Below are 26184 nucleotides of genomic sequence, written 5' to 3'. Positions count from 1 at the left end.
GTCTCATAAGGAAAACAATGGCAAGTGACTGCTATTTGTTGTTACTTACACTGCTGCTTTCTTTGATAATGATCAACAAGAACCAAATAATAGACTGCGTATGATGTTCTGAACAAGAGTTTAGTGAAAATTTTCCTCTGTTTAAAATCTTTGCAGACACCTCTTTAGTACATTACGTTCTGCGCAGAAATTAGAGTCATCTTAGATTTAAAAATCTAGTCAGTTGCCTTGCTTCATTCCTGACTGTATCACTATTCAGCATAAGAATAATACTAATACAAACAAGATATTTATATTCTTCCGGGTTTGCTGTTGTCTCACTCTAGTTTCTTAGTTTATTGGGCAGACAGCATTTAAATGAGATAGCAGCAAACACGAAAGAATACATGGCATAATGTTCACATTCTTCTACATTTTCTTTTAATTTATTTACTGACACAGAGTTTTTGGCGCCATTATTTATCTTTGTGCCTGCAAAGTATGCCTGTGTAGCGCTACATATATTCGACGGCAGAAGTTAGTTGTGGCGGCACCTTCCAACCTTCTTCAGAACATCCGCTTACTTTGCACTCAATTCTAAGCCGCAAGCAGTTTTTTGGATTACAAAAACCAGAAAAAAAGTGTGGCTTAGGTTCGAGTAAATACGGTAAATGATCTTTTGGATAGGGTAGATAGCAATGTGTGGCTGTTTGCTGATGATGCTGTGGTGTATGGGAAGGTGTCATCGTTGAGTGACTGTAGGAGGATACAAGATGACTTGGACAGGATTTGTAATTGCTGTAAAGAATGGAAGCTAACTCTACATATAGATAAATGTAAATTAATGCAGATGAATTGGAAAAAGAACCCCATAATGTTTGAATACTCCATTAGTAGTGTAGCTCTTGACACAGTAACATCGATTAAATATTTGGGCGTAACATTGCTGAGCGATATGAAGTGGGACAAGCATGTAATGGCAGTTGTGGGGAAGGTGGATAGTCGTCTTCAGTTCATTGGTAGAATTTTGGGAAGATGTGGTTCATCTGTAAAGGAGACCGCTTATAAAACACTATTATGATGTATTCTTGGGTACTCAGCAGTTGAGTCCCATAGTGCTCAGAGCCATTCTTGGGTACTGCTTGAGCATTTGGGATCCCTATCAGGTCGGATTGAGAGAGGACATAGAAGCAATTCAGAGGCCGGCTGCTAGATTTGTTACTGGTAGGTTTGATCATCACGCGAGTGTGAAATGCTTCAGGAACTCGGGTGGGAGTCTCTGGAGGAAAGGAGGCATTCTTTTCATGAATCGCTACTGAGGAAATTTAGAGAACCAGCATTTGAGGCTGACTGCAGTACAATTTTACTGTCGCCAACTTATATTTCACGGAAAGACCACAAAGATAAGATAAGAGAGATTAGGGCTCGTACAGAGTCATATAGGCAGTCATTTTTCCCTTGTTCTGTTTGGGAGTGGAACAGGAAGAGAAGATGCTAGTTGTGGTATGAAATACTCTCTGCCACGCACCGTATGGTGGATTGCAGAGTATGGATGTAGATGTAGACGTGAGTGCTTTTCTACATCTGAAGAAGGATTTTGTCTGATAGCTTTTAACAGTCTTCCATTAACAAACTATTTCTTCAGTTTATATGTATGAAATGTTTATTCATTGTTCAGTAATCTACATTTGTGTGGAGCAAACTGGTTTCAAAGTGTGTACCATAACAAAAAGGAAGAAAATTTCATTTTTCATATCACAGATTAAAATGCTATCCACAAATACCACAATATGTGAACACGGAAATATATAGTAAATTAAGAGAATGAAATTCCCACAATAAGATGTTAATGCTGCTTTTTTCCTTCGTGCAGAAATGCTGCTACTCAAGAAGGAAAAGTGCTTAAAATGCTAATTCCTCTGTCTGGGTGATTCTAATAAATTAAACTTAATTTAGTGTTTCAAATGTAAAGGCCTTAAATTCAACTAAATACCTGAGAGTTACATTTACAAACAACTTAAAATGGAAAGAACATGTAGAAAGTGATGTGGGGAAGGTGAATCAAAGACTGTGTTTTTATTGGCAGAACACTGAGAGGATGCAACAGATCTGGTAAGGATCCTCAGTACTCCAAAATAGGATGGACAAACATAGTTTAGGTAAAACTACCTACACTATGCTTGTTCCAAAGAAGATGGACATGCATAGTGTAGTAGTTTTACCTACACTATGCTTGTCCATCCTGTTTTGGAGTACTGCTTCATGGTGTGGGATCTTTACCATATACGGTTAATGGAGTGCATTGAGAAAGTTCAAAGAAGGGCAGCACATTTTGTATTATCGAGTAATAGGGAAGAGGGCATCACAGATGTGATACAGGATTTGGGGGTGGACATCATTAAAACAAAGGGGTTTCTCGTTCGAGCAAGATCTTCTCATGAAATTTCAGTTGCCAACTTTCTCCTCTGAAAGCAAGAATATTTTGTTAATGCTCACCTACGTCAGAGAAATGATCATCATAATGAAATAATGGAAATAGAGCTCACACAAAAAGATATAGGTGTTTGTTTTTCTTGTACACATTTCAAGAGTGGAGTAATAGAGAATTCCTGTGAAGATGGTCCAATGAACCCTCTGCCAGACACTTTGATGTGATTTGCAGAGTATCCATGTGGATGTAGGTTTAGTTGTCTAATTGTGTTATATTTCTGTCCCATATGTTGCAGATCACATTACACAGATCACTGTTTGTCCCTGTTAGCCTGTACACTACATCATAGATTTAAATTTGCATATAAGAAGAAATTAGCAAAATTCTTATGTAATGGATTACTTAAGTTCTGATACATTGTCATGTTACAAGGGGGGGGGGGGGGGTGACTGAATGAAGTTACAGAATGTGTTTTACAATACTGTGAAAGTACACACTCTTAATTTATTTTTCCACACAGTTTACAGCCACAGAGAAATACTCGTTGTAGGATTTGATGCACTTTGATATTCTGTGTCATCGCCAGAGCGGTTTAAACTGAGCCACTCCTTCATGTGCATTATCTTAATCCCTAGACGCCAAGTCAGGGTTTAGAGGGAGGTTATCCAATATTTCCCATTGGAACTTTCACAATTTAGTCACAGTGTGAAGTACTGGCGGGTGTTGACGTGTGGGAAAATCAAGCCAGAGCTCAACGCACCGTGACATTTGTTGAATGGCCCTTCTCAAGTTTGTTAATGTGTTGCAGTAACTTCCAGCATTAATTGTGGTAATTCTCTCCAAGAAATCCTATTCTGTCCCAGATTGCAGTTGCCACAAGTTTCCTGCAGGAAAATGTTTGTCAACTCTTTGTGGCTTTTTCAGTGATCCAGTATGGCCCCATTGCATTGATTGAAGTTTCATTTCTACATTCATGCACTGCACTCACATAGCATCTCCTGTCACATTCTGGTCAAGAAAAGCTTCACCTTCCCTTTTGTAATGCACTATAAAGGACAGTGCTGCTGAGCCTTTTGTCCTTCAGAAAACATTTAGGTACCCATTGTGAATTAAATTTCTGTTAGCCCAAGTCTTTGATAATCATTTGTACAGAGGAGTACAGCTAATCTGTGGAAAACAAATACAAAGCTCTGACATGGTGAATCTACAGTTTTCTCTAAACCTTTTGTCAACCAAATGTATCGGATTTGCATTCACAATACTCGGTCAGCCATTGTTCATTTTTGAACGTAGGGCACTGTTGTAGTATACCACCTTCACTTTTGTTTCATAAACTTCATGGAGATTGTGATGGATGTCACTAATTTTACAGTTTTTTGCCACAAGAGATCTTACACTGACAGAAAAAAATCCATTCACCAAGAAGGAGATGTGAGAGACAAACGAACATGGGTAGGCATTTTTTCCACATATTATGCCAGTTGCATAAGAGTGGTACTAGTGGCACCACTATGAGGACGCAGATCAGGTTTGCTTCAAACACATGTTGCAATGCTCATGAGCATTAGTTACCTTTGAGATTGGATGTAGTCAATGGATGTTAGTCAAGAATGCCTTTAAAACTACAAAGGTATTGTTATGAATAGATCACTTACTTTTAACAATCTAGCGTAATAGGGCTATCAGAAGCTGGATGCTCCTTTGGCAACATTGCAGAAATACTTGCCAGAAATGTACCTGCTGTACATGATTGCTGGCAGTGGTGATTATGGGAAGGTGTGGTTGCAAGAAGACCAGGCTCCTGATGGCCTTGTGGTACAACCAAGACGAAAGACAGTAATTTTCAGTATACGGCTGTGGCACATCTTACTGCATGTGCAGCAGCGCAGGGGCATCATGAACTGTTACAAATTGGTTAATTTAAGGACAGCTCTGAAACAGGCTCTCTGTAGCACGCACTCCACTGACCACAAACCGTCACTGTTTGTGACTTCAGTGGTGTACAACGAGAGCTTATTGAAGGGCAGAGTGGAAGTTTGTTGTGTTTTCTGACAGAAGGGAGCTTTGCCTCAGTGCCAGTGATGGCTGTGCCTTGGTTAGGAGGTGACTAAGTGACAGCTTTCAACCAACCTGCCTACAGCTTAAACACACTGGACCTACACGTGGAATTACAGTCTGGGGTCTGATTTTGTGTGACAGCAGGAACACTCTCATGGTTATCCCATGCACCATGCCCACTAATTTGTACAGTAGTCTGGTGATTCAGCCATTTGGGCTGACATTCATGAACCGTATTCCAGGGGGTGTTTTCCAACAGGGTAACACTTGCCCACATACCACCATTGTAACCCAATATGATCTACAGTGTGTCGATATGTTGTCTTGGCCTCTCAATCACCAGATCTGTCTGCTATCAATCATATACGGGATGTCGTTGGACAAGAACTGCAGCATCATCCACAACCAGCATTATCCATCCCTGTATTGACTGACCAAGTGCAACAGGCATGGAACTCCATCCAACAAACTGACATCTGGCACCTGTACAACACAATGCAGGCTCGTTTGCATGCTTGCATTCAACATTGTGGCTAATACACCTGTTAGTGTACCAACATTCCACATTTTCAATGGATTTTCTCATGCTTACATTAACTTATGACATGTTACATATGTTACCTAGACAAACGTATTTCCAAAATTTCATTATGCTACATTAATTACGTCTTGGTGTTGAGACTTTTTTCCATCTGTGTATTACAGAATGTACCATACAGTTCAAGGGGCTTGTGTGATTGCAACACACATTTTGAAAACACATGGCTTGGGCAGGAACAAATATGTGACCTTGATTCTCCGGTGCTCACAATGTAAAGGTTCAAGGTGCTTCCTGTCGCAAGAGTGGTGCCACTATCTCAATAGTTATACATGCTGTATGAAAACTGAAGTTATTTTACAAATAGCCCTTACATTTAAATGTTTAGTAACTGGTCACAAAATGTTTCTCTTCTCCTTCTCAGTAGTACACATAAGCTGAAACTTTTATACCATCTCTTGCAGGGTGTCAATGATAAACATCTACATAATGTAATATTTGCTCTAGAAAGTAATGCAGTGAAACAGCAGGGATGAGCAAGCATTTACTAGTAATATTAAGTTACTCTCCATGAATGTAGCACAAAATGTATTGAGCAATTGGTCTGTGTACAGCAGTTCTAATAATGATCTAATATATCAAGAAACACTAGCCAAACAAGCCTAAAGAAAGACACACACAGATTGTCAGAAACCTTTGTTCCTTATAGCTTGTTACAGAAGTTAGTCTTCACAGGCATATTTGCTTATGGCAAGGACCATGGTTTTAATCTTCAAAAAAGTTCTTAGCATCTGTGAAAAAGAAATTTGTTCACAGATTCTGAACAAGAAAATCTGAAGGAAGGTAATATTTGAAATGCAAGACAATCTCATTGCCAACAGCTTAAAGAGAAAAGGTGAAGTAGGCTTGACAGATATTAAAACAGGGCCATAGACTGGGAATGTGTGCAGAAAAATGTTTTATGAAGTTTCTTTATCAAGAAAACAAGCAAACTGCTGGTTTGGGAGATTACACATAAAATTTATGCTGTAAGAAGATAAAGGCACTCCAAACACTGCAGTGGAAGAATTAGAAATTGCAAGACCAGAGTAAGACATCATGATCATCAATCACATGTAATGTCTTATTTGGTATTTAAAGACTTACTTATGGCTGCGAGAGTGGTGTGCTGACCACATGCCTCTCCATATCCACATCCTGTGATGCCTGTGGGCTGAGGATCACAGGGCCCCAGTCAGTACCGTTGGGCCTTTGAGGCCTCTTTCGGGCAGAGTTAAGTAGTTGGCTTTTAGTATCAACTGTAGAATATGTTGGTTTTATTAATAAATAATAATAATTATTATTTTGCTAACCATTCTCTCAGCCTCAGTATTATTAAGTGACTTTTATTTATACATTTACCAGTACGAAGTCTTGAAAGTCAAGAGCAGAGAGATCACTATGTGAACCACACTATTTTCTTAAATAGACAGCAGACAGATGTACCATAGTTCATATGTAAAATATGGGTAGAAGTTACACCAGTTAAATTTAAATATAACTATTAGTTCTTCAAATTAAAAAAAAATATGTATATAATTTATAAAGAAACCATTGTGCAGTTACGATTTGGTGAAAGTCGCACTATACAACATGATACATTTTATGATTTTTTCTCTGTACTTTGTCTCCCATGCCATCTTGTTATGGATGATGGAACTGATTTACATTTGGAAAGGTATCTGTAACGCATTTTGTCAAAACACCTTATGCTTCCACAGGTTTGTATTACCATCTTCAACAATTATTTATTTCTGTGTACAGGACAAGGATCAATTTGACATTCCTGCGGAGCAAACATATTACACAATATCTCACCTGGAGCTGCATCATCGATACGAATTTTGGGTAACAGCATCCACATTGGTTGGTGAAGGAGCAGCTTCTAGACGTGTCGTACAAGTACCAGCAAGCCATGTACCTGCTCGTGTGGCCTCCTTCGGTAACCATATCACTGTAGCATTGCAAGAAGATTTACAGTTGCACTGCATTGTTGTCGGACAGCCAAGTCCAAAAAGAATATGGACAAAGAAGTAAGTTTTACTCTGTAGCTCAGATATCAAGGCATATTAGTGTGTTCCCGAGTAGAACATCAAGTTTTTATAAAATAAAATTTTACCTGTGGTATTTTATGAATGTTAGAAAACAAGGATCTCAGACACCAAAGACATTTGAGTTTTAGTTAATTAATTCACTGACATACAGTGTTTCATGTCTCACCAAGAAGGAAAAAATCCCCAGGGGTTTGGAATGGGTCAAAATATGTCTACCATACAAGAGAAAGGCAAAAAATTTTCATCCTGGCAGTAAAAAGTGTATTTTTTGATTCATTAAGCTACTTATTTCTAATCTAGTAACCCTGTAAGTCGATAAACAGGGTGTCTCATGAAAGACATCCAGGAGGGGTCCATGGATCACGCAGTGCATTTGCCAACAGTTGCCACTGCGTCTGCCAGTTGTCACTATGTGTAGTTCTCAGACATACTTTGCACATGCCCCGTACACTGTACTGATTGTGCTGGTGTCTTCCTTTGAGTTTTAGTCAAGTTTAATCACTTCAGATATTGTTGCTAGATGCCATTATTGCAGCTCTGCAAAATCCAGTGCTTTCCCTGCCCCTATGTCGCTGGGCCTGGGCCTCAAACAAAAACACCATGCACGTTACTTCTATACTATGCTATCGAGTGTTTGGGTGTTTTGTTTTTGACTTTCAAGTCGAGTTTCCATTTGGTATGGTATACCAGAAGGGATCAATGAACTTTCTTGTGTTGAACTATGCAAAAACAGAACCATATGCGGAATGTCGGCTTGAATTCATACGGAAATTTCCCAGTATGCATGTTCCTAAGTTAAGGACAAAATTTCAAGAGACTGGGTCTGCGTTACACAAACAACGGAGTAGAGAACCTAGTGTTTTAACCAAAAATAAACTAGAAGAGATAGGTGAGGCCTTGGAAAGAAGTGCAAGAAAATCTCTGCACTGTTTGGTATTTCAGACTAACGTGTCACAGAACTGTGCACAAACTAAAATTGAAACATTACTGGTCTTTACCCAGGTTTCAGCTAGAGTAATCTAGCCTTCTACAGAAGCATAAAATAAACTAAGACATGCCAGAATAAGGCATGGTCAAACATAAAAAGCTAAAGTACTGTGGTACCATGTCAAGCTACATTATTTAGCTGAGAAATAGCCCCGGCCACCCCACTTTGTGGAAAGCAGTTGGTTAGCCACGGATGGTACGTTCGAACAGGCTTTGGCACGTGGATATGTACCAAACAAGATGGCGGATCACACAGATGTGTGTGCAGAAAGTCAAGGGTGCCTGGCATTGGCTGTCTTTATGTTATGTACTGGGAAATTACCTATAATGTTAAACCATAATTTGTGAGAGAACAAGGCACTAAGTAGATAGAATCCCAATGGGCATTAACTGTAAACCGAGACCTTATTAACTGATAAGAAATTTACTTAGACGTTATGTTCAGCTTGTTAGATTAAAAAACCACATTTGATTATCGCTATGTTGTACGGTTCCGCATGATCTCGTGAGGGCATGAGCGAGGTTTTATGTCTGTAACATGAGAACATCTCAGAATTAGGAGAAAGTGGAAATAACATCACCACTCTCAGAACTCACCAACTGTGAGCTGTATTCTGGTTGTTAACTTGCAGCTTTGCTCTGAAGTTCATAAATATTTCTCAGATTTTTGTATCCTAGGTTGAGGCAATACAAGTTCTGAGTGAGTAACAATATAACCATAGTTGATAAATATGTAAGGAGAGGACAGCTGAGCATAACAACAGAGAAGCATGTAGGCAGGCAAGAAAGTGTCAGCAGCAGAAAAGAATTAGTTTTGAAAAGAAAATTATAAGTAGAGAGTATACTTACCAAGACTCAGGATTAATAGAGAAGCTGACAAATATATTGCACTTCTTTGCCGCAAGAGTACATATACTGTAATGGGAACTGAGAACCATGGTACACGCCTCAATTTTTCACATCCACTGTCAACAGTCCATTACGGGAAGTGGAAGTAATGTTAACTGGCAGCAAGAGTTGTACTACAATCCATCAAGTGATTGTTAATCACATTATAATTGTTATATACAGTTGTTGTTGTTGTGGTCTTCAGTCCTGAGACTGGTTTGATGCAGCTCTCCATGCTACTCTATCCTGTGCAAGCTTCTTCATCTCCCAGTACTTACTGCAACCTACATCCTTCTGAATCTACTTAGTGTATTCATCTCTTGGTCTCCCTCTACGATTTTTACCCTCCACGCTGCCCTCCAATGCTAAATTTGTGATTCCTTGATGCCTCAAAACATGTCCTACCAACCGATCCCTTCTTCTACTCAAGTTGTGCCACAAACTTCTCTTCTCCCCAATCCTATTCAATACCTCCTCATTAGTTACGTGATCTACCCATTTAATCTTCAGCATTCTTCTGTAGCACCACATTTCGAAAGCTTCTATTCTCTTCTTGTCTAAACTATTTATCGTCCATGTTTCACTTCCATACGTGGCTACACTCCATACAAATACTTTCAGAAACGATTTCCTGACACTTAAATCTATACTTGAAGTTAACAAATTTCTCTTCTTCAGAAACGCTTTTCTTCCCATTGCCAGTCTACATTTTATATCCTCTCTACTTCGACCATCATCAGTTATTTTACTCCCCAAATAGCAAAACTCCTTTACTACTTTAAGTGTCTCATTTCCTAATCTAATTCCCTCAGCATCACCCGATTTAATTGGACTATATTCCATTATCCTCGTTTTGCTTTTGTTGATGTTCATCTTATATCCTCCTTTCAAGACATTGTCCATTCTGTTCAACAGCTCTTCCAAGTCCTTTGCTGTCTCTGACAGAATTACAATGTCATTGGCGAACCTCAAAGTTTTTACTTCTTCTCCATGAATTTTAATACCTACTCCAAATTTATCTTTCGTTTCTTTTACTGCCTGCTCAATATACAGATTGAATAACATCAGGGAGAGGCTACAACCCTGTCTCACTCCTTTCCCAACCACTGCTTCCCTTTCATACCCCTCGACTCTTATAACTGCCATCTGGTTTCTGTACAAATTGTAAATAGCCTTTTGGTCCCTGTATTTTACCCCTGCCACCTTCAGAATTTGAAAGAGAGTACTCCAGTCAACATTGTCAAAAGCTTTCTCTAAGTCTACAAATGCTAGAAACGTAGGTTTGCCTTTTCTTAATCTTTCTTCTAAGATAAGTCGTAAGGTTAGTATTGCCTCACGTGTTCCAACATTTCTATGAAATCCAAACTGATCTTCCCCAAGGTCCGCTTCTACCAGTTTATCCATTCGTCTATAAAGAATTCACATTAGTATTGTGCAGCTGTGACTTATTAAACTGATAGTTCGGTAATTTTCACATCTGTCAACACCTGCTTTCTTTGGGATTGGAATTATCATATTCTTCTTGAAGTCTGAGGGCATTTTGCCTGTCTCATACATCTTGCTCACCAGATGGTAGAGTTTTATCATGACTGGCTCTCCCAAGGCTATCAGTAGTTCTAATGGAATGTTGTCTACTCCCGGGGCCTTGTTTCGACTCAGGTCTTTCAGTGCTCTGTCAAACTCTTCACGCAGTATCTTATCTCCCATTTCGTCTTCATCTGCATCCTCTTCCATTTCAATAATATTGTCCTCAAGTACAACGCCCTTGTATAAACCCTCTATATACTCCTTCCGCCTTTCTGCCTTCCCTTCTTTGCTTAGAACTGGGTTGCCATCTGAGCTCTTGATATTCATACAAGTGGTTCTCTTCTCTCCAAAGGTCTCTTTAATTATCCTGTAGGCACTATCTATCTTACCCCTAGTGAGACAAGCCTCTACATCCTTACATTTGTCCTCTAGCCATCCCTGCTTAGCCATTTTGCACTTCCTGTCGATCTCATTTTTGAGACGTTTGTATTCCTTTTTGCCCGCTTCATTTACTGCATTTTTATATTTTCTCCTTTCATCAATTAAATTCAATATTTATTCTGTTACCCAAGGATTTCCATTAGCCCTCGTTATTTTACCTACTTGATCGTCTGCTGCCTTCACTACTTTATCCCTCAGAGCTACCCATTCTTCTTCTACTGTATTTCTTTCTCCCGTTCCTGTCAATTGTTCCCTTATGCTCTCCCTGAAACTCTCTACAACCTCTGGTTCTTTCAGTTTATCCAGGTCCCATCTCCTTAAATTCCCACATTTTTGCAGTTTCTTTAGTTTCAATCTGCAGTTCATAACCAATAGATTGTGGTCAGAATCCACATCTGCCCCTGGAAATGTCTTACAATTTAAAACCTGGTACCTAAATCTCTGTCTTACCATTATATAATTTATCTGATACCTTTTAGTATCTCCAGGATTCTTCCAGGTATACAACCTTCTTTTATGATTCTTGAACCAAGTGTTAGTTATGATTAAGTTATGCTCTGTGCAAAATTCTACAAGGCGGCTTCCTCTTTCATTTCTTCCCCCCCAATCCATATTCACCTACTATGTTTCCTTCTCTCCCTTTTCCTACTGACGAATTCCAGTCACCCATGACTATTAAGTTTTCATCTCCCTTCACTACCTGAATAATTTCTTTTATCTCGTCATACATTTCATCTATTTCTTCATCATCTGCAGAGCTAGTTGGCATATAAACTTGTACTACTGTAGTAGGCATGGGCTTTGTGTCCATCTTGGCCACAATAATGCATTCACTATGCTGTTTGTAGTAGCTAACCCGCACTCCTATTTTTTTATTCATTATTAAACTTACTCCTGCATTACACCTATTTGATTTTGTATTTATAACCCTGTAATCACCAGACCAAAAGTCTTGTTCCTCCTGCCGCCGAACTTCACTAATTCCCACTATATCTAACTTTAACCTATCCATTTCCCTTTTTAAATATTCTAACCTACCTGCCCGATTAAGGGATCTGACATTCCACGCTCCGATCTGTAGAATGCCAGTTTTCTTTCTCTTGATAACGACGTCCTCCTGAGTAGTCCCCGCCCGGAGATCCGAATGGAAGACTATTTTACCTCCGGAATATTTTACCCAAGAGGACGCCATCATCATTTAATCATACAGTAAAGCTGCATGTCCTCGGGAAAAATTACGGCTGTAGTTTCCCCTTGCTTTCAGCCGTTTGCAGTAGCAGCACAGCAAGGCCGTTTTGGTTAATGTTACAAGGTCAGATCAGTCAATCATCCAGACTGTTGCCCCTGCAACTACTGAAAAGGCTGCTGCCCCTCTTCAGGAACCACATGTTTGTCTGGCCTCTCAACAGATACCCCTCCGTTGTGGTTGCACCTACGGTACGGCCATCTGTATCGCTGAGGCACGCAAGCCTCCCCACCAACGGCAAGGTCCATGGTTCATGGGGGGTTATATACAGTATCATCCCTTTACTAACCAAACATAACTGGTCATGATATTTTACAGTAAAATCAAACAGTGGAAACTCCTGGTTGGAATGTCAGCAATGGAATGAAAAGGATAGACTGCTACTCATGGTAAAGATGGCAAATCAAGTTGCAAACAGGCACAACAAAAATATTGTTACAGATTTTGAGTAGCCTTCTTCAGGAAATAAAACACACAAACACACACACAAACACACACACACATATTCACATAAGCAAGCACACCTCAAGCACAGGTGAACGCCACCTTTGGCTGCTCGGACTGGACCAATCCAAGCTGCAGAAGATGTTAGCCATGTGTTCTTGAGGTGTGCTTGCTTGTGTGAACATGTGTGTTTTCTTTTGTGAAGAAGAAGTCTTTTGTCGAAAGCTAAATCTGTAATGTCTTTTCATTGCCCCTGTCTGTGACTTCACATGTATTTTTTCACAGTAACTATTTGATAATTGACATCTGATAAACAATTGTTTTATCATTCAACAACCTATACATCTTTCTTTCAATTTTTGTTCCTACAAACATGATTTTTAAGAAATCTCATTTGATGTGAAACAGATATCTAATATCTTTCAAATTTTTCAATTTTGATGTACTACTTACTAAATGATGTTCACTCTTATTGTATTTTGTTCTTTATACAATTTTGTTTTTCCAGTGGGAAAGCTGTAACAGAGGACTCCCACGTAAAAATTAATGATGAGTACTCACTGTTTGTTAGCTCAGTACAAACAATGGACTCTGGGAACTACACATGCTCAGCCGAAAACATGTTTGGGAAGGATGAAATAACATACTCGGTAAAAGTTCAGGGTAGCTATCATGCTTTGATCTGTTGTTGAGCAACAAAAACATTAAAGTTGACAGTAATGGTTTAAGTTTTAACTCAGAAGTTTATTATTATTAATCATAATTTTTATAAATTTATGATATTCGTTACAGTCCTTACTTTTCTGTTTCTTACATGCTCAACAGACAACAGAAACAGAGGAAGTAAGTAAAATAGATCCTTGTGTATGGTAAGTTAAGTACTCTTATAGTTATACAGTTTTCAGAGCTTTGTTGCTTTTTGTGTAGATGAATTGCCAAATTTTTATTTTGTTGGTAGTCAGCAATAGTCAGTACTAGTAACCCAACCTGACTTTGCAAGGGCAGCTCTAAGAATCTATGGGTGGACGATTTGTCTGATGCAGCAGTTATTTTGTTTATGGGTACTGCATATAACTATGTTAAAAAAATCAGAGAACAATTTTAGGTAACTGAATCTCATCACTTATGTGTAATTTAATCAATTTAAGCAGCACACAGCACTTGCCAGTGTACTGCTGTGCCTGAAGGCATCACTGAACTGTCCAACTACAACCTGCTAACCATGTGAGCCATGCATTGATGGCACTACTGCTGCTTCATGGTCAGCACTGGCTATGACCACCAGCTATTAGCTGGCAATCACCACCTGGCCTCCTCCTGCCATTGCAGGTGGTGCGGTAGCTTACGGCTTGCATCATTGCCATGAAATGTCACTCTGAACACCAATTAAATAAAGAACAGATAACATTCGTACCTCCTGAGAACTTAATGACTGTAGTGCTTGCAGTGATGTGAAATTCCTGGGCATCTATAAGTTGGGGAAAATGCCCAGGATAAATGCCTGGGGAAATACCCAAAATTCATAAATTATCGGGCATTTATACATTTTAAAGATTAACTGATAAACAGTGCTCATAAAAATATATTAAGCTGATATTTTGTGTTTGAAAAGGTATTTTGTGACTTTATTTTTAGTTCTTAAATATTTTTTATGTTAGTGTTCTTATTTTATCTTCACAGTAGTGTAGTCATACAAAAGTAGGTAAAGAAAGGAGCAGAGTAGAAAGCTATAGTCTGTCTCAAATGTCACTATATCTGACAATAAAACACTTATTTTCCACTGAAAACAGTTTAACATTTAAGAATGATTTATTATCAAACAATGCATGCTAGCCTTTGAATGCATTCACCGATAATTGTGTCATCAATAATCAATCTTCAATAATATTTATTTAGTGTATGTGGTGTGTGTGGGGGGTGGGGGGGAGGGGGGGTTGTGGACTGTGAGATATGAGAGAGAGAGAGTGAAGAGTAGAACTGTTAAAAAGTAAATGGGCATTATATATCATAAACATCTGTCAGCAACATGTGCCTTTCTTTGGTACAGAAAGTTGGAAAGCAAGTGTAAACATTTACTAACTGTTAATATCAGGTGCATCATCCCATCCCTTACTGCAATTCATAAATTATACAGTCTAGCAGTAAAAACTTTAAAAAGTACTTTTTTTTATAAATGCCCAGAATTTGGGCATTTTAAAATACTTTAATCAAATTCCCAGGCAAATGACCACTTACAAATGTCCTGCCCACTAGACATGTGCCTGGCCCAGGTTTCTAAGTGTCTTCTGCTGCGAGTATCAAAACCTGTGCAGCAATTCCTGACAATAGCCTTTACATACAGACAGAAAAACATGTGGGGGACTGTGACGTATCTTAGCTCAACCAGTTCGACCAAATATTTATAAATTATGTACAGAAACCTTCCTTGTGGATCAGTGTGTCTATTAGTGAGGACCTTATCAAATTCTATGCAGTGGTTCCTAAGAACAGCCTTCAAATATAAGTGGAAGAAGGCGGCGGGGAAATTAAATTTGAAATATGTATATAAGAAGAATATTTATGTAAGTCCTGGTAATAATAATTTCACATGGCTCAGTGTCCAGGTGCAAGCCATTCAGTTGGATGTCACTTAAGTGAGTTGCATCTCCTTTGCCAGTTATCCAACCAGTAAAAGGTGATCCACAATTTAACATGGAATGCGGAATATGTTTCATTTCGGGTGAATCTCCACACCATTGAGAGTTGATAAAGATAAAGGTACGTGTTCCAGCCAGGATTCGATTCCATGATCTTCCAGTTACTGGACACGTGCCTTACAGCTAGACCACCAAGCTTGCCACAGATGCTGCTTCAAGAAAGGAGACAAAAATTTTTAACATGGAATCTGAGCCAACTTCACTTCTGATGAATGTCCAACTGTGGAGAGGTAAATGCCTCGTAAAAAGACAAGAGAGAAAAAATCTATGGTCTAAGAAAAATTCGATCCTGTGACCTTTTGGTTTTCAGGGACGTGCTTTACCGCTAGACCACTGGGCCTGAGCCTGATTCTGGTCAAGCTTCCCTGCTCTCTGGAGTTGCTGTGACATTTGCACTGGATGGTAGTGTCATTTTTCTCACATTGACAGTGCCTTTTTTTTTTTGTCACGGTTCAGCAAATTTCCACAAAATTTTGATAAATTATATAGCCAAACATTCCTCATTAATCATAGAGAGAGAGAGTGCCTATGCATGGGTGTCTGTCCACCCTGAAAAATTTTACATCTGGTTTAAACTCACCAGAAAACTGTGCCTAATTCATCAAGATACCAACACTGTGGAGGATAGCCAAACACAGCATTAACATGGAATGCGGAATATGTTTCATTAAAATCTGGGAAAGATTGAAACAATCTAGAAAATTGTTGGCTAATTTTTGTCTTATGGCATCTTTACAGTTTTATGAAGATTGGCTCATTTCTGATACCACAACAGGCAGCATGTTGGATAGGAAGGAAACTGCACATTTTTATAATCAGTCTGGTGTAACATATAGAAGGTGTATGAATGAAATCATATTACAAAAAAATTTTCAAATATGTGTGAAATCTTATTGGACTTAACTGCTAAGGTCATCAGTCCCTAAGCTTAAATAATCCTAAGGACAAACACACACACCCATGCCCGAGGGAGGACTCGAACCTCCGCCGGGACCAGCCGCACAGTCCATGACTGCAGTGCCTTAGACCGCTCGGCTAATCCTGCGCGGAATCATATTACAGGAACAATCACCGTTTCACTGTGGATGGAACGGAGGGGCCATGACATGCATGACGCCGTGACGGGCACAAAAATCCGCAAAATCGGAAGAGGCAAATTGTGGACCATTATCAGTAACAAGAGTAGAGGAAGGCCTTCCAAAGAGAAAATGCGAGCGAGAGTATTGGTGGTTGCCACAGCGGTAGGCAACGTGCAACGGACAATGAAAGGAAAGTTAGTGTAGGCATCAATAACGAGAAGCCAATAAGTACCTAAAAAAGGTCCCGCAAAGTCAGCATGAACACGCTCCAGGGCTTCTCAGGCGAAGGCACCGGTGCCAAAGGTGACTTCGGGGCAGCGCCCTGTGACGCACAAGGGCCGCAGGCAGCAACCATGTATGCGATTTCAGAGTCGATGCCAGGCCAGTACACATGACGGCACACCAGAGATTTTGTGCGAGAGACACCCCAGTGCCCCTGGTGAAGGAGGCGCAAGGCCCAAGCATGCAAAGACGCAGGTACCACAACACATGGCGAAGCATTTTCGGTGGAAAGGAGGATAACACCATCCCTAGCCGTGAGGCGGTAACGCAAAGCGTAATAGCTCCGCAACGGATCAGAAGTCTTAGCGGACGGACAATCTGGCCAACCCTTCTGAATAAAGTATAAAACCCAGGAGAGGGTAGGGTCAGAACCCGTAGCAGCCGCCAGCCGGTCCCCGGTGATGGGGAACCCATCCACAACCCACTGCTCAGCAACACCCAGTTGGAAACACAAAAGTTCATCCCTATCGAATGCCAGATCAGGAACGATGGGAAGGCAAGGCAGTGCATCAGCATTTGCATGTTTAGCCGTCGGCCGGAAATGAATCTCATAATTGAAACGAGACAAATAAAGAGCCCAATACTGGAGGCGGTGTGCAGTCTTGTCGGGAAGTGACGTTGATGGATGAAACAAGGAAACAAGTGGTTTGTGATCCGTAACAAGATGAAATTTGGATCCATAGAGAAAAACACCAAACTTATGAAGAGCATAAATAATGGGCAAAGCTTCTTTTTCAATTTGAGAATACTTTTGCTGGGCATCTGTGAGTGTTTTGGAGGCATAAGCATTGGGTTGTTCAATACCATCAGAAAAACGGTGCGCAAGGACTGCACTGACCCCGTATTGAGAGGCATCCGTGGCAAGAACAAGATGTTGGCCAGGTCGATAAGTAGCCAGGCACGGGGCCTGTTTCAGCATAGTCTTCAATTTCTGGAGAGCCGCATCGCATGACGCGGACCAGTGAAAAGGCACGTTTTTATGCAACAGGCAATGCAGCCGCTGAGCCACCGAAGCAGCAGTCGGTAAAAACTTGTGATAGTATGCTATTTTCCCCAAGTAGGGCTGTAGTTCCTTAAGAGATGTAGGGCGAGGAAGAGCATCGATCGCAGCGACAGTTTGGTGAAGCAGACGAATACCATCCCGAGAGAGTTGAAACCCCAAGTATGTGACAGATGTCTGAAAAAATTTTGATTTCTGAAGATTACACTTAAGACCGGCCGTCTGTAAGACATGTAAAAGTGTGCAGAGATTTTGAAGATGTTCGTCAGTAGTGGAGCCAGTGACAACAATGTCGTCCTGGTAATTTATACACCCAAGTGAGCAATAATTGTTCCAAGAATCGCTGAAAGAGAGCAGGGGCGCTGGCAACCCCGAATGGCAATTGTTGGTATTGATAGAGGCCGAAAGGCATGTTAAGGACCATAAATTGGTGGGCAGTAGTGTCAAGAGGAAGTTGATGATAAGCTTCTGACAGATCAAGTTTAGAAAAATACTGGCCTCCAGCAAGTTTAGTGAACAATTCTTGAGGTCGAGGCATAGGGTAAGTGTCGAGAAGGCATTGAGCATTTACAGTGACTTTGAAATCGCCACAGAGATGAATATCACCATTTGGCTTAGCAACGACAATGACAGGAGAGGACCACTCACTGGAAGTGACAGGAAGGAAGACCCCTAGAGCAGTGAGATGATCCAGCTCTCGTTTGCCGTGATCATGAAGGGCCACAGGAATGGGCCGATCCCAAAAAAAATTAGGCTGAGCTGTGGGTTTGAGCGTGATATGAGCTTCAAAGTCGGTTGCACAGCCTAACCCAAGAGAAAAAAGGGACGAAAATGTCATCGACAAGGAATCCAATTGAGCAGAAGGAATTGCATCAGAGACGATATTGACAGAGTCATCTATGGAGAACCCAAAAACACGGAAGGCATCAAAACCAAAAAGATTCTCCACGTTACTATGGTCGACCACAAATATGGTAACAGTGCGAACGACAGATTTGTAAGATACCTCAGCATCAAATTGTGCCAAGAGAGAAATCTTCTGTTTATTGTAAGTCTGTAATTGCCTAGTGACAGGTGACAGGTTTGGAGAACCCAACTAAAGATACGTCTGAGAATTGATGATAGTGGCAATAGACCCAGTATCCACCTGCATGCGAATATCTCTACCAAGTATTTGGACAGTGAGGAATAACTTCCCTGAAAGGGAAGAAGTACAATTGACAGACAATACAGAATCAGAATCAGCGTCATGTTCATGAACATCATGTATGCGGCTGGATTTGCAAAAGGATGACACATGACCCCTTTGTTTGCATTTGTGACACACGGCCCAACATTGTGGACAATCTTCTCTTGAATGTTTCGTAAAACACCGCGGACATGAAGGGAGTTGCCTTGGGTTTTGCTGCAGTTTCTTAGAGGTTTGCATACGGTTAGGCCAAGGTTGTGCTTGGGAGCGTACTGCGGCCACAGCGGCCGGCGAGGACATGCCACACGCTTTGTCAACATCACACAGAGGTTGTATTTCCCCGACGTCGCCCCATGCCTCTATTTGCACTCCAGCGGCGCGAGAAATTTCAAAAGACTGAGCGATGGATAGGACTTCATCTAGAGTCGGATTTGCCAACTGAAGGGCACATTGCCTAACTTCTTTGTCGGGCGCCGATCGGATAATAGCATCCCGTACCATGGAATCGGTGTAGGATTCTTTGTGAACTTCAGTAACAAATTGGCAATTTCTACTGAGGCCGTGAAGTTCAGCAGCCCAAGCGTGATAGGATTGATGCGGTTGCTTTTGACAATGATAAAAGGCAACACAAGAGACTACCACATGCATTTGCTTTTGAAAATAGGCGGACAGACGTGAGGACATATCAGCAAAGGACAAAGACGCAGGATCTTTCAAAGGAGCCAATTGTTACGACAACCGATACACTTGAGGTGAAATCCATGAAAGGAATAGAGACTTACATGTTTGTTTGTCCATGACATGAAATGACAAGAAGTTCTGTCGAAGACATTTTTCGTAATCAGACCAGTCTTCCACCGTCTCGTCGTAAGGAGGAAAAATAGGTAGAGACGACAACGAGAGACGCCCCGCATTTGATGCCGCAACAAAATCACGAATTGCATTTGTGAGAAGTGTTTGCTGTTCTATGGGACCTTGCAATATTTGCTCTAAAGTAGCCATGGAAACATGTGGGTCAATGATGGAAAAGAAAAATCACTACCTCGTCGCCAATTGTAATAACGTCAAGTTGAACAAATCTAATTCAAGGATGACACAATACATGAAAGTCACAGATCAACTAAACAGAGTAAGACGTGTGTACACTTTAACAGTGAAATCATAACTCAGTCCAAGTCTAGCGGCCGCTGGCTGGCTGGCCGCTTAGGTGGCACTGCTACTGCATGGTTGGCAGACAGCGCTATATGTAGAGGACGCGCGTAACTGCACGTTGGCACTTCGAAAGATTGGCGAGTCACAACACCTTCCATTACTTGTGAAGACCTGAAAAGTTCAGTTGCTATGATTTTGTCGTAGCTTAAAACTTTCATGGTGATATTTAAATGTAGATTCGAAAAACAGGAGTATAGCTGAGGCAATCATGTAAATAAGTCTGACCAAGTGGTTGATAGTTTGGACAATCCTTCTGAGGAGCTAACAGAAAACACCTGCACACCTACATTGTTACAGCCAGTTACTTTGCTCTGGCACTGCACATAGACTACAGTGCCAGCCTGTGCATAGTAGGCTGCACATATTTTCTATGTGTATTTTTTTGTCCTCTTACTGCACTTGGCATCAGATACTGATTCCCAAGCACTTCCAGCATTGGAGATTATGCAGTTGGTGTTGGAAGACAGCTGTGTTTTTCATGAGGAAAAGAGATGCCTTTGCTGACAGATGGAAATACTCCATCCCATGCTAGTCGTACCCATTGTTTGTATCCATGTGTGTAGACATGAATCAAACAGTTTATATATGACTTTGCATAGCACTTTTTAGTTAACCATTTGTCCAAATTGATATGTTTGAGTCCACTGCTACCTTGGTTGTGTTTACTAGGTCACTGGCCAAAAAAAGCTATTAAAAGGAAAATTGACTCAACACATGCCGACTGCAGGTGAAAGGCATAATACTATCAAATGGCATACATAAAAATGTATTACACACTATATCCTATCTGTTGTGAGGATGAAAGGTGGGCGTGAGTGACTGCACTTCCTTTTTCACCTTCACCAACCTATTCCTATCTCCTTCCCAAAGGAAGAAACAATAGATCTGAAAAGTTGAATATTGTGTGCACTTTTGTGTGCGTCTGTCAGCGTTACTATATGTTCCACCTCTTTAAAGTAAGTACTTCCCAGCAGTTATGTCCTGTACATTTTTAGAAGACATATCAATTTAGTCTGTGCTCTCTTCCTTCCATTCATTTTTAATATTACATTTTATTATAATTTGACAGCAATTTGTGAGAAATTTGTTGTTATCATTAATTATAAATAACTTGAAAATTGTACATTAGATATCAACAATTGGATATTCGCTTTATCTAACAATCATAAAATCCTTTATGAGATTGCTGTTTTTCACTATTTATTTATTTCATGGTGTTGGATTTTGAATAATATATTATTTGATTACTATCTTTCCTTGTCTATATCTGTTTTTCTTTTCTCTTTTTTATTATTGAATCTGAAAGTCATATGGTGCAAATTTTTTTCCCTTGCATGATGTACGTTTATTTAGGATTTGTACTTTAGCCTTATTGATGTCCATAATAAGTGTATTTCATCATTCATTTTAGATTTTATTATATAAAGTTTACCTCTATAACGAATCAAGGCACTTTATGTATTATTGTGAATTAACAATGGAAGGATAACATATAATCTCTGTTTCAGTTCTTTCATCACCAGTGGCATTACATGTTTCATCGACAACTGTTTCGAGTATAACACTGCAGTGGCAGTCACCTTCTGCACATGTGAACCTCATCCAAGGTACGAATCTTGTTGTAGCTGGAATTGTGTGTAAGCCATATCAGTTCAGAATCATTCAAACCTATACAAGCTGAATGCAATAGGAACATTAGTAAGACACCTACATCTGTCAAAACTTGACCTGTAATATGAACTGACATGAAGTGGCAGTGAAAGGCATTGTGTCTTACTATTTGTTATATTGTAAAGAGCCCACCCATTTGGGAGTTAATGACAACAAGATTGTAGAAAGACATGAGTATTATGAAGCTTTGTTTAAAGAGGATTTATTTAGTTATGGGTGGGGATGTGGGTGGGGCGGAAAGAGGTGCCAACCGGTAGTTAAGCAAGGGAAGTAAGAGTAATTTGTCCAACAGAAAACTATTTTGCATGCACTTACTACGTACTGTGCCTCTGTCAGATTGTGAGTGGAGTGTTTGTATGCTCATCACATTCCAGAATTTACGCTCGGCAGATAGCTAGACTTCTTGCATCTTGATATTGGCCTGACTCTGAGGATTTGTTATGAAGACTGTTGGCAGTGTGAGCAGCCTGGTGATGTTCATTGAACAAAACAAGTCGTGAGATAATAAATATACATTAATACTTTTACAATGGTTCTCGTCAATATGAACAAGAATCAGCTGTGGAGTTCAAATGTACCATCCAGTTGCTTGCACACTTACCTGAAGGTTCCAGTACAGAGGAAAGCCATAAGCAATTCCAATTAACACACCAAAAAATTGTGGCTTAGTAAAACAAATATCAGAGCTCTTTTTGTATGAAGCATTGGGAACTGCCATTAGCTACAGTTCTGCTTAGGTAATACAATAATATACATCTAACAGTCAAATGTCCAGGATGGAATATCAACAATATTGTGGGAAGGATAAATTGCAACTTACTGTAAAGATGGCACACTGAGTTGCGGACAGGTATGACGAAAGGACTGTCACATATTTGAGTTTGCAGCCGAAGTCTTCTTCATAGGGAAAACAAACAAACAAATACACACATGCACTCATGCACAAGCAAGCACTCCTTATGCACTAATTACTGCTACCTCCAACTGAATGCAACTGTGTTTCATCAAACGGAATCTGCAGTCTAGAGTGGGGTGGGGGAGGTGGAGGGATGGCAGGGTATGGTTGGAGAGGAGAGAAGACAGCACTACTGTGTGTGTGTGTGTGTGTGTGTGTGTGTGTGTGTGTGGTTTGAGGTTTTTGGGTGCTAAACAGCATAGTCATCAGCGCCCAAACGCATAGAAACAGGAACACATGCGGTGAAGGGACGAAGACGACAGCAAACAAGGAGAATGGCTAAAAGACACAGACCTGACACAGTTCCAAATCCTCACACACAGAGGCAAAACAAGAGGAGAAGAAATGCACTAAAAAGGAAAGGAAACACAAGTAAAAGAGAACAGAAATCGAAGTGAAACAAGTAAGTAATCGTGACTGGCGGACCTCTTACCTAAAACCTGGGTGAGCCAGTCACCCAGCAGCACATTAAAATCCTCTCCCTAAAATCCGAGGAAACAAATTGGACAGGACACAAAACTGTAAGACCTTAACCACAGTCGTTGCGTCGTCTTGCAAAATAGTGAGCAAATCCGGTGGCAAGGAAACCACCGCCCTCTGGTCAGAGAATAAAAGACAGTCAAGTAAAATGTGGCGGACAGTAATCTGGACACCACAAGCACCGCAGATTGAGGGGTCCTCCCGCCAGAGTAAAAAAACAGCGTTAAGGGACTGTGCTCGATGCAGAGGCAAGTGAAGAGAACCTCATCCCGCCTGCATGACTGGTAGGACGACGCCACGGCCGCGTGGTGGCCTTGATCAGATGCAGCTTATTTTCACCGACTGCCAGCCACTCCTCTTCCCATTGACGAATAACACGAAAACGCAAAAGGGAGGTAACAGCATAGAGGGGGACGGCACATTCAACAACGTGAGGGAGGGAACATGCATCTTTGGCAGCCGCATCCGCCAGTTCATTTCCCCTAATACCCACGTGCCCCAGCACCCAGCAGAAAGAAACCTCCTTCCCCTGCCGTTACAGGTGGAGTAGGTCATCGTGAATGTTCTGGACGACTGTATCCGCTGGGTACAAGTGGTGCATGGTCTGAAGGGCACTCAGGGAGTCAGAACAGATGAGAAACTTAAGACTGGGAACACATCTCATCTGCTCCAGTGCCCGCAAGATCGCAAACAATTTGGCATCAAAGATGGTAAATGCCGTGGAAGCCGTAACTTGATGACTCGATCAGGGAAAACAACAGCACAACCAACAGAGTGTTCCTGTTTAGAGCCATCCGTAAATACTGGTACATGGTCGGGATGCTGGTTTAAAATATTGTAAAATAAGGAGGTAAAATCAAACGCAAGAGTGCAGCTCCACTGGTTCTCTGACAAGTCTAAAAGGACGCTGGGCCTCTGGAGCAACCAGGGAGGCAGGCGGGTAAAACCCTGGAGTTGAGGTGACACACGCTCCACACCAAGGGACTCTAGCAAATATTTGGCACAAATCCCAAATGGTCTCGTTGCCCTGGGACGACTGGAAAAGAGACGTTCCATAGGCAGTCGGGCAACGGTAGGGTACGCAGGGGAGGTAGGACAGGCAAGGAATTGACACACCCGTCGCACCATGAGGAGTTTCCGCCGGATGGCGAGCGGCGGTTCCCTTGCCTCAGCACACAGGCTGGGGATGGGACTGGTATGGAAGGTACCAGTGGCCAGCCTGATGCCCTCATGGTGTACTGCGTCAAGAATCTTCAGATATGAAGGCTTCACTGACCCATACACGGTGCATCCATAGTCAAGACACGACTGGACGAAAGCCCTATAAAACTGCAGCAGATACGCCTGATCTGCTCCCCAGGACCGATGGCTCAGATACTTCAAAATATTCAGTGCCTTCAGGGTCCACACCTTGAGGTATTTAAGGTGCGGCAACCACGACAACTTGGAATCAAAAGTGAGGCCCAGGAACCTCACAGTGTCGCTAAAAGGAAGAATGGTGTGCCAGTGAATCGAGTGAACTTTTCCGCTTCTCTGCGCCTCTGCTTCTCTGCTCTACATTCCTCCTATCCCTCTTACCTCTCCCACAGCCCCCTGATGTTGCATGAGGAAGCCTTTTCCTGCCACCATCTAATCCCTGCACGCTCTGCCAGGCAGCTGACCTCTCTGCTCCCACCCAAACCCTGCTGTTCCTCTTTCTTCTCTGTTCCAATCTAAATTGCTGTTTCCGTTTGATGTGACACAGTGGCATTCTGGCAAGAGAAGTATGCATGAGGTGTGCTTGTTTGTAGGAATTGTGTGTGTGTGTGTGTGGTATTTTTTTTTTTTTTTTTTTTTTTTTTTTTTGCCAGAAGCTCAAATGTGTAACAGTCCTTCCATCATACCTACCTGCAACTCGACAAATCATCCTTAACACAAGTAGCAATCCAGCCTTTTCAAAATATTGTTAGTAACATTCGTCAGTAATTTTTATTGTGTTGAAGGAAAATTCAGTTAAGAAAACAAATAAATTGTCAGAATTGTTGACAAGCACCTAGCTACAGGAAGCAACATGTGTAGTACTGCTGACAAAAGTAAAAAGGGGAACACTGCCTAGCTTTCAGTTACTGCTTTCTCTGTATATCATCTTCAGATTGACTGGGGAGAGGCCACTAGATCTGAATTTCTTTTTTAAGTCTGAATTCTTCAGCTTTATTTAAAGTTCTCAGTTTAATTGATATCAATTGCAGAACTGAAAAGTATTGTCTTGCCCCTCAGTGATAAATCGGATAAATCATGTACAAAACAGATAACCAGCATAATATATCTCAATAGAGGGCACAATCAAATCAATGTCCCTAATGGTGAATTCCTTCCTTCCTTCCTTTCTGCCTATCGTATTGACAGCATCAGCAAGTCATCTACATTGTAGAGAGCTTGGCTTTATAATCCAGATTACGAAGATGGACTGACCCTCTAAAATAATGGATTTAATTTCAAGATGTCCTATGTGACAACAGATTGTATGGATACTGAGTTGAAACATTGTCATTAGTAGGGCACCTCAGGGATATCTGTCACATCTTCTCGGTATTATGCTTGCTAAGGTATGTGAGGCTGTGACTGTGTTGACTTGTCCTTTCAGAGAACACTGTGATAATAGTGCCATACTTAGCAATCAAATACAACCTCTCGCTCATGGAAAGGTCTGTACCTAAAGATTGGAAACTTGCACAAGTCACACCAATACTCAAGAAAGTTTTTGTATCCCGCCTGGAAGGTGGTGCGTGGGTACAAACAGGAGCAGGAAAAATACCTCGGTACTGCAAGTAAGTAAAAGTGGTTTACTGGAGCCTGAAAAAAAAAAAAAAAAATATATATATATATATATATATCAATATAATGGAAGTAAACATTCCACGTGGGAAAAATTATATATAAAAACAAAGATGAGGTGACTTACCGAACAAAAGCGCTGGCAGGTCGATAGACACACAAACAAACACAAAC

General features: G+C 40.8%; 1 protein-coding gene across 1 annotated transcript in view; it reads left to right on the top strand.

Moving 5' to 3' along the window:
- Positions 1-26184, top strand: part of LOC126455743 (Down syndrome cell adhesion molecule-like protein Dscam2) — a 408979-nt gene that overhangs the window by 208188 nt on the left and 174607 nt on the right. Inside the window, exons 10-12 of the mRNA XM_050091511.1 lie at positions 6810-7078; positions 13141-13295; positions 21599-21697. Coding sequence (XP_049947468.1) covers positions 6810-7078; positions 13141-13295; positions 21599-21697 — 523 coding nt within the window. The remainder of the gene's footprint in view (positions 1-6809; positions 7079-13140; positions 13296-21598; positions 21698-26184) is intronic.

The sequence above is a fragment of the Schistocerca serialis genome, chromosome 2, assembly GCF_023864345.2.
Source record: "Schistocerca serialis cubense isolate TAMUIC-IGC-003099 chromosome 2, iqSchSeri2.2, whole genome shotgun sequence".
In the NCBI taxonomy this organism is placed as follows: Eukaryota; Metazoa; Arthropoda; class Insecta; order Orthoptera; family Acrididae; genus Schistocerca; species Schistocerca serialis.
Note: the sequence above shows the minus strand (reverse complement) of the source record. Positions and strands in the feature narration are given on the sequence as shown.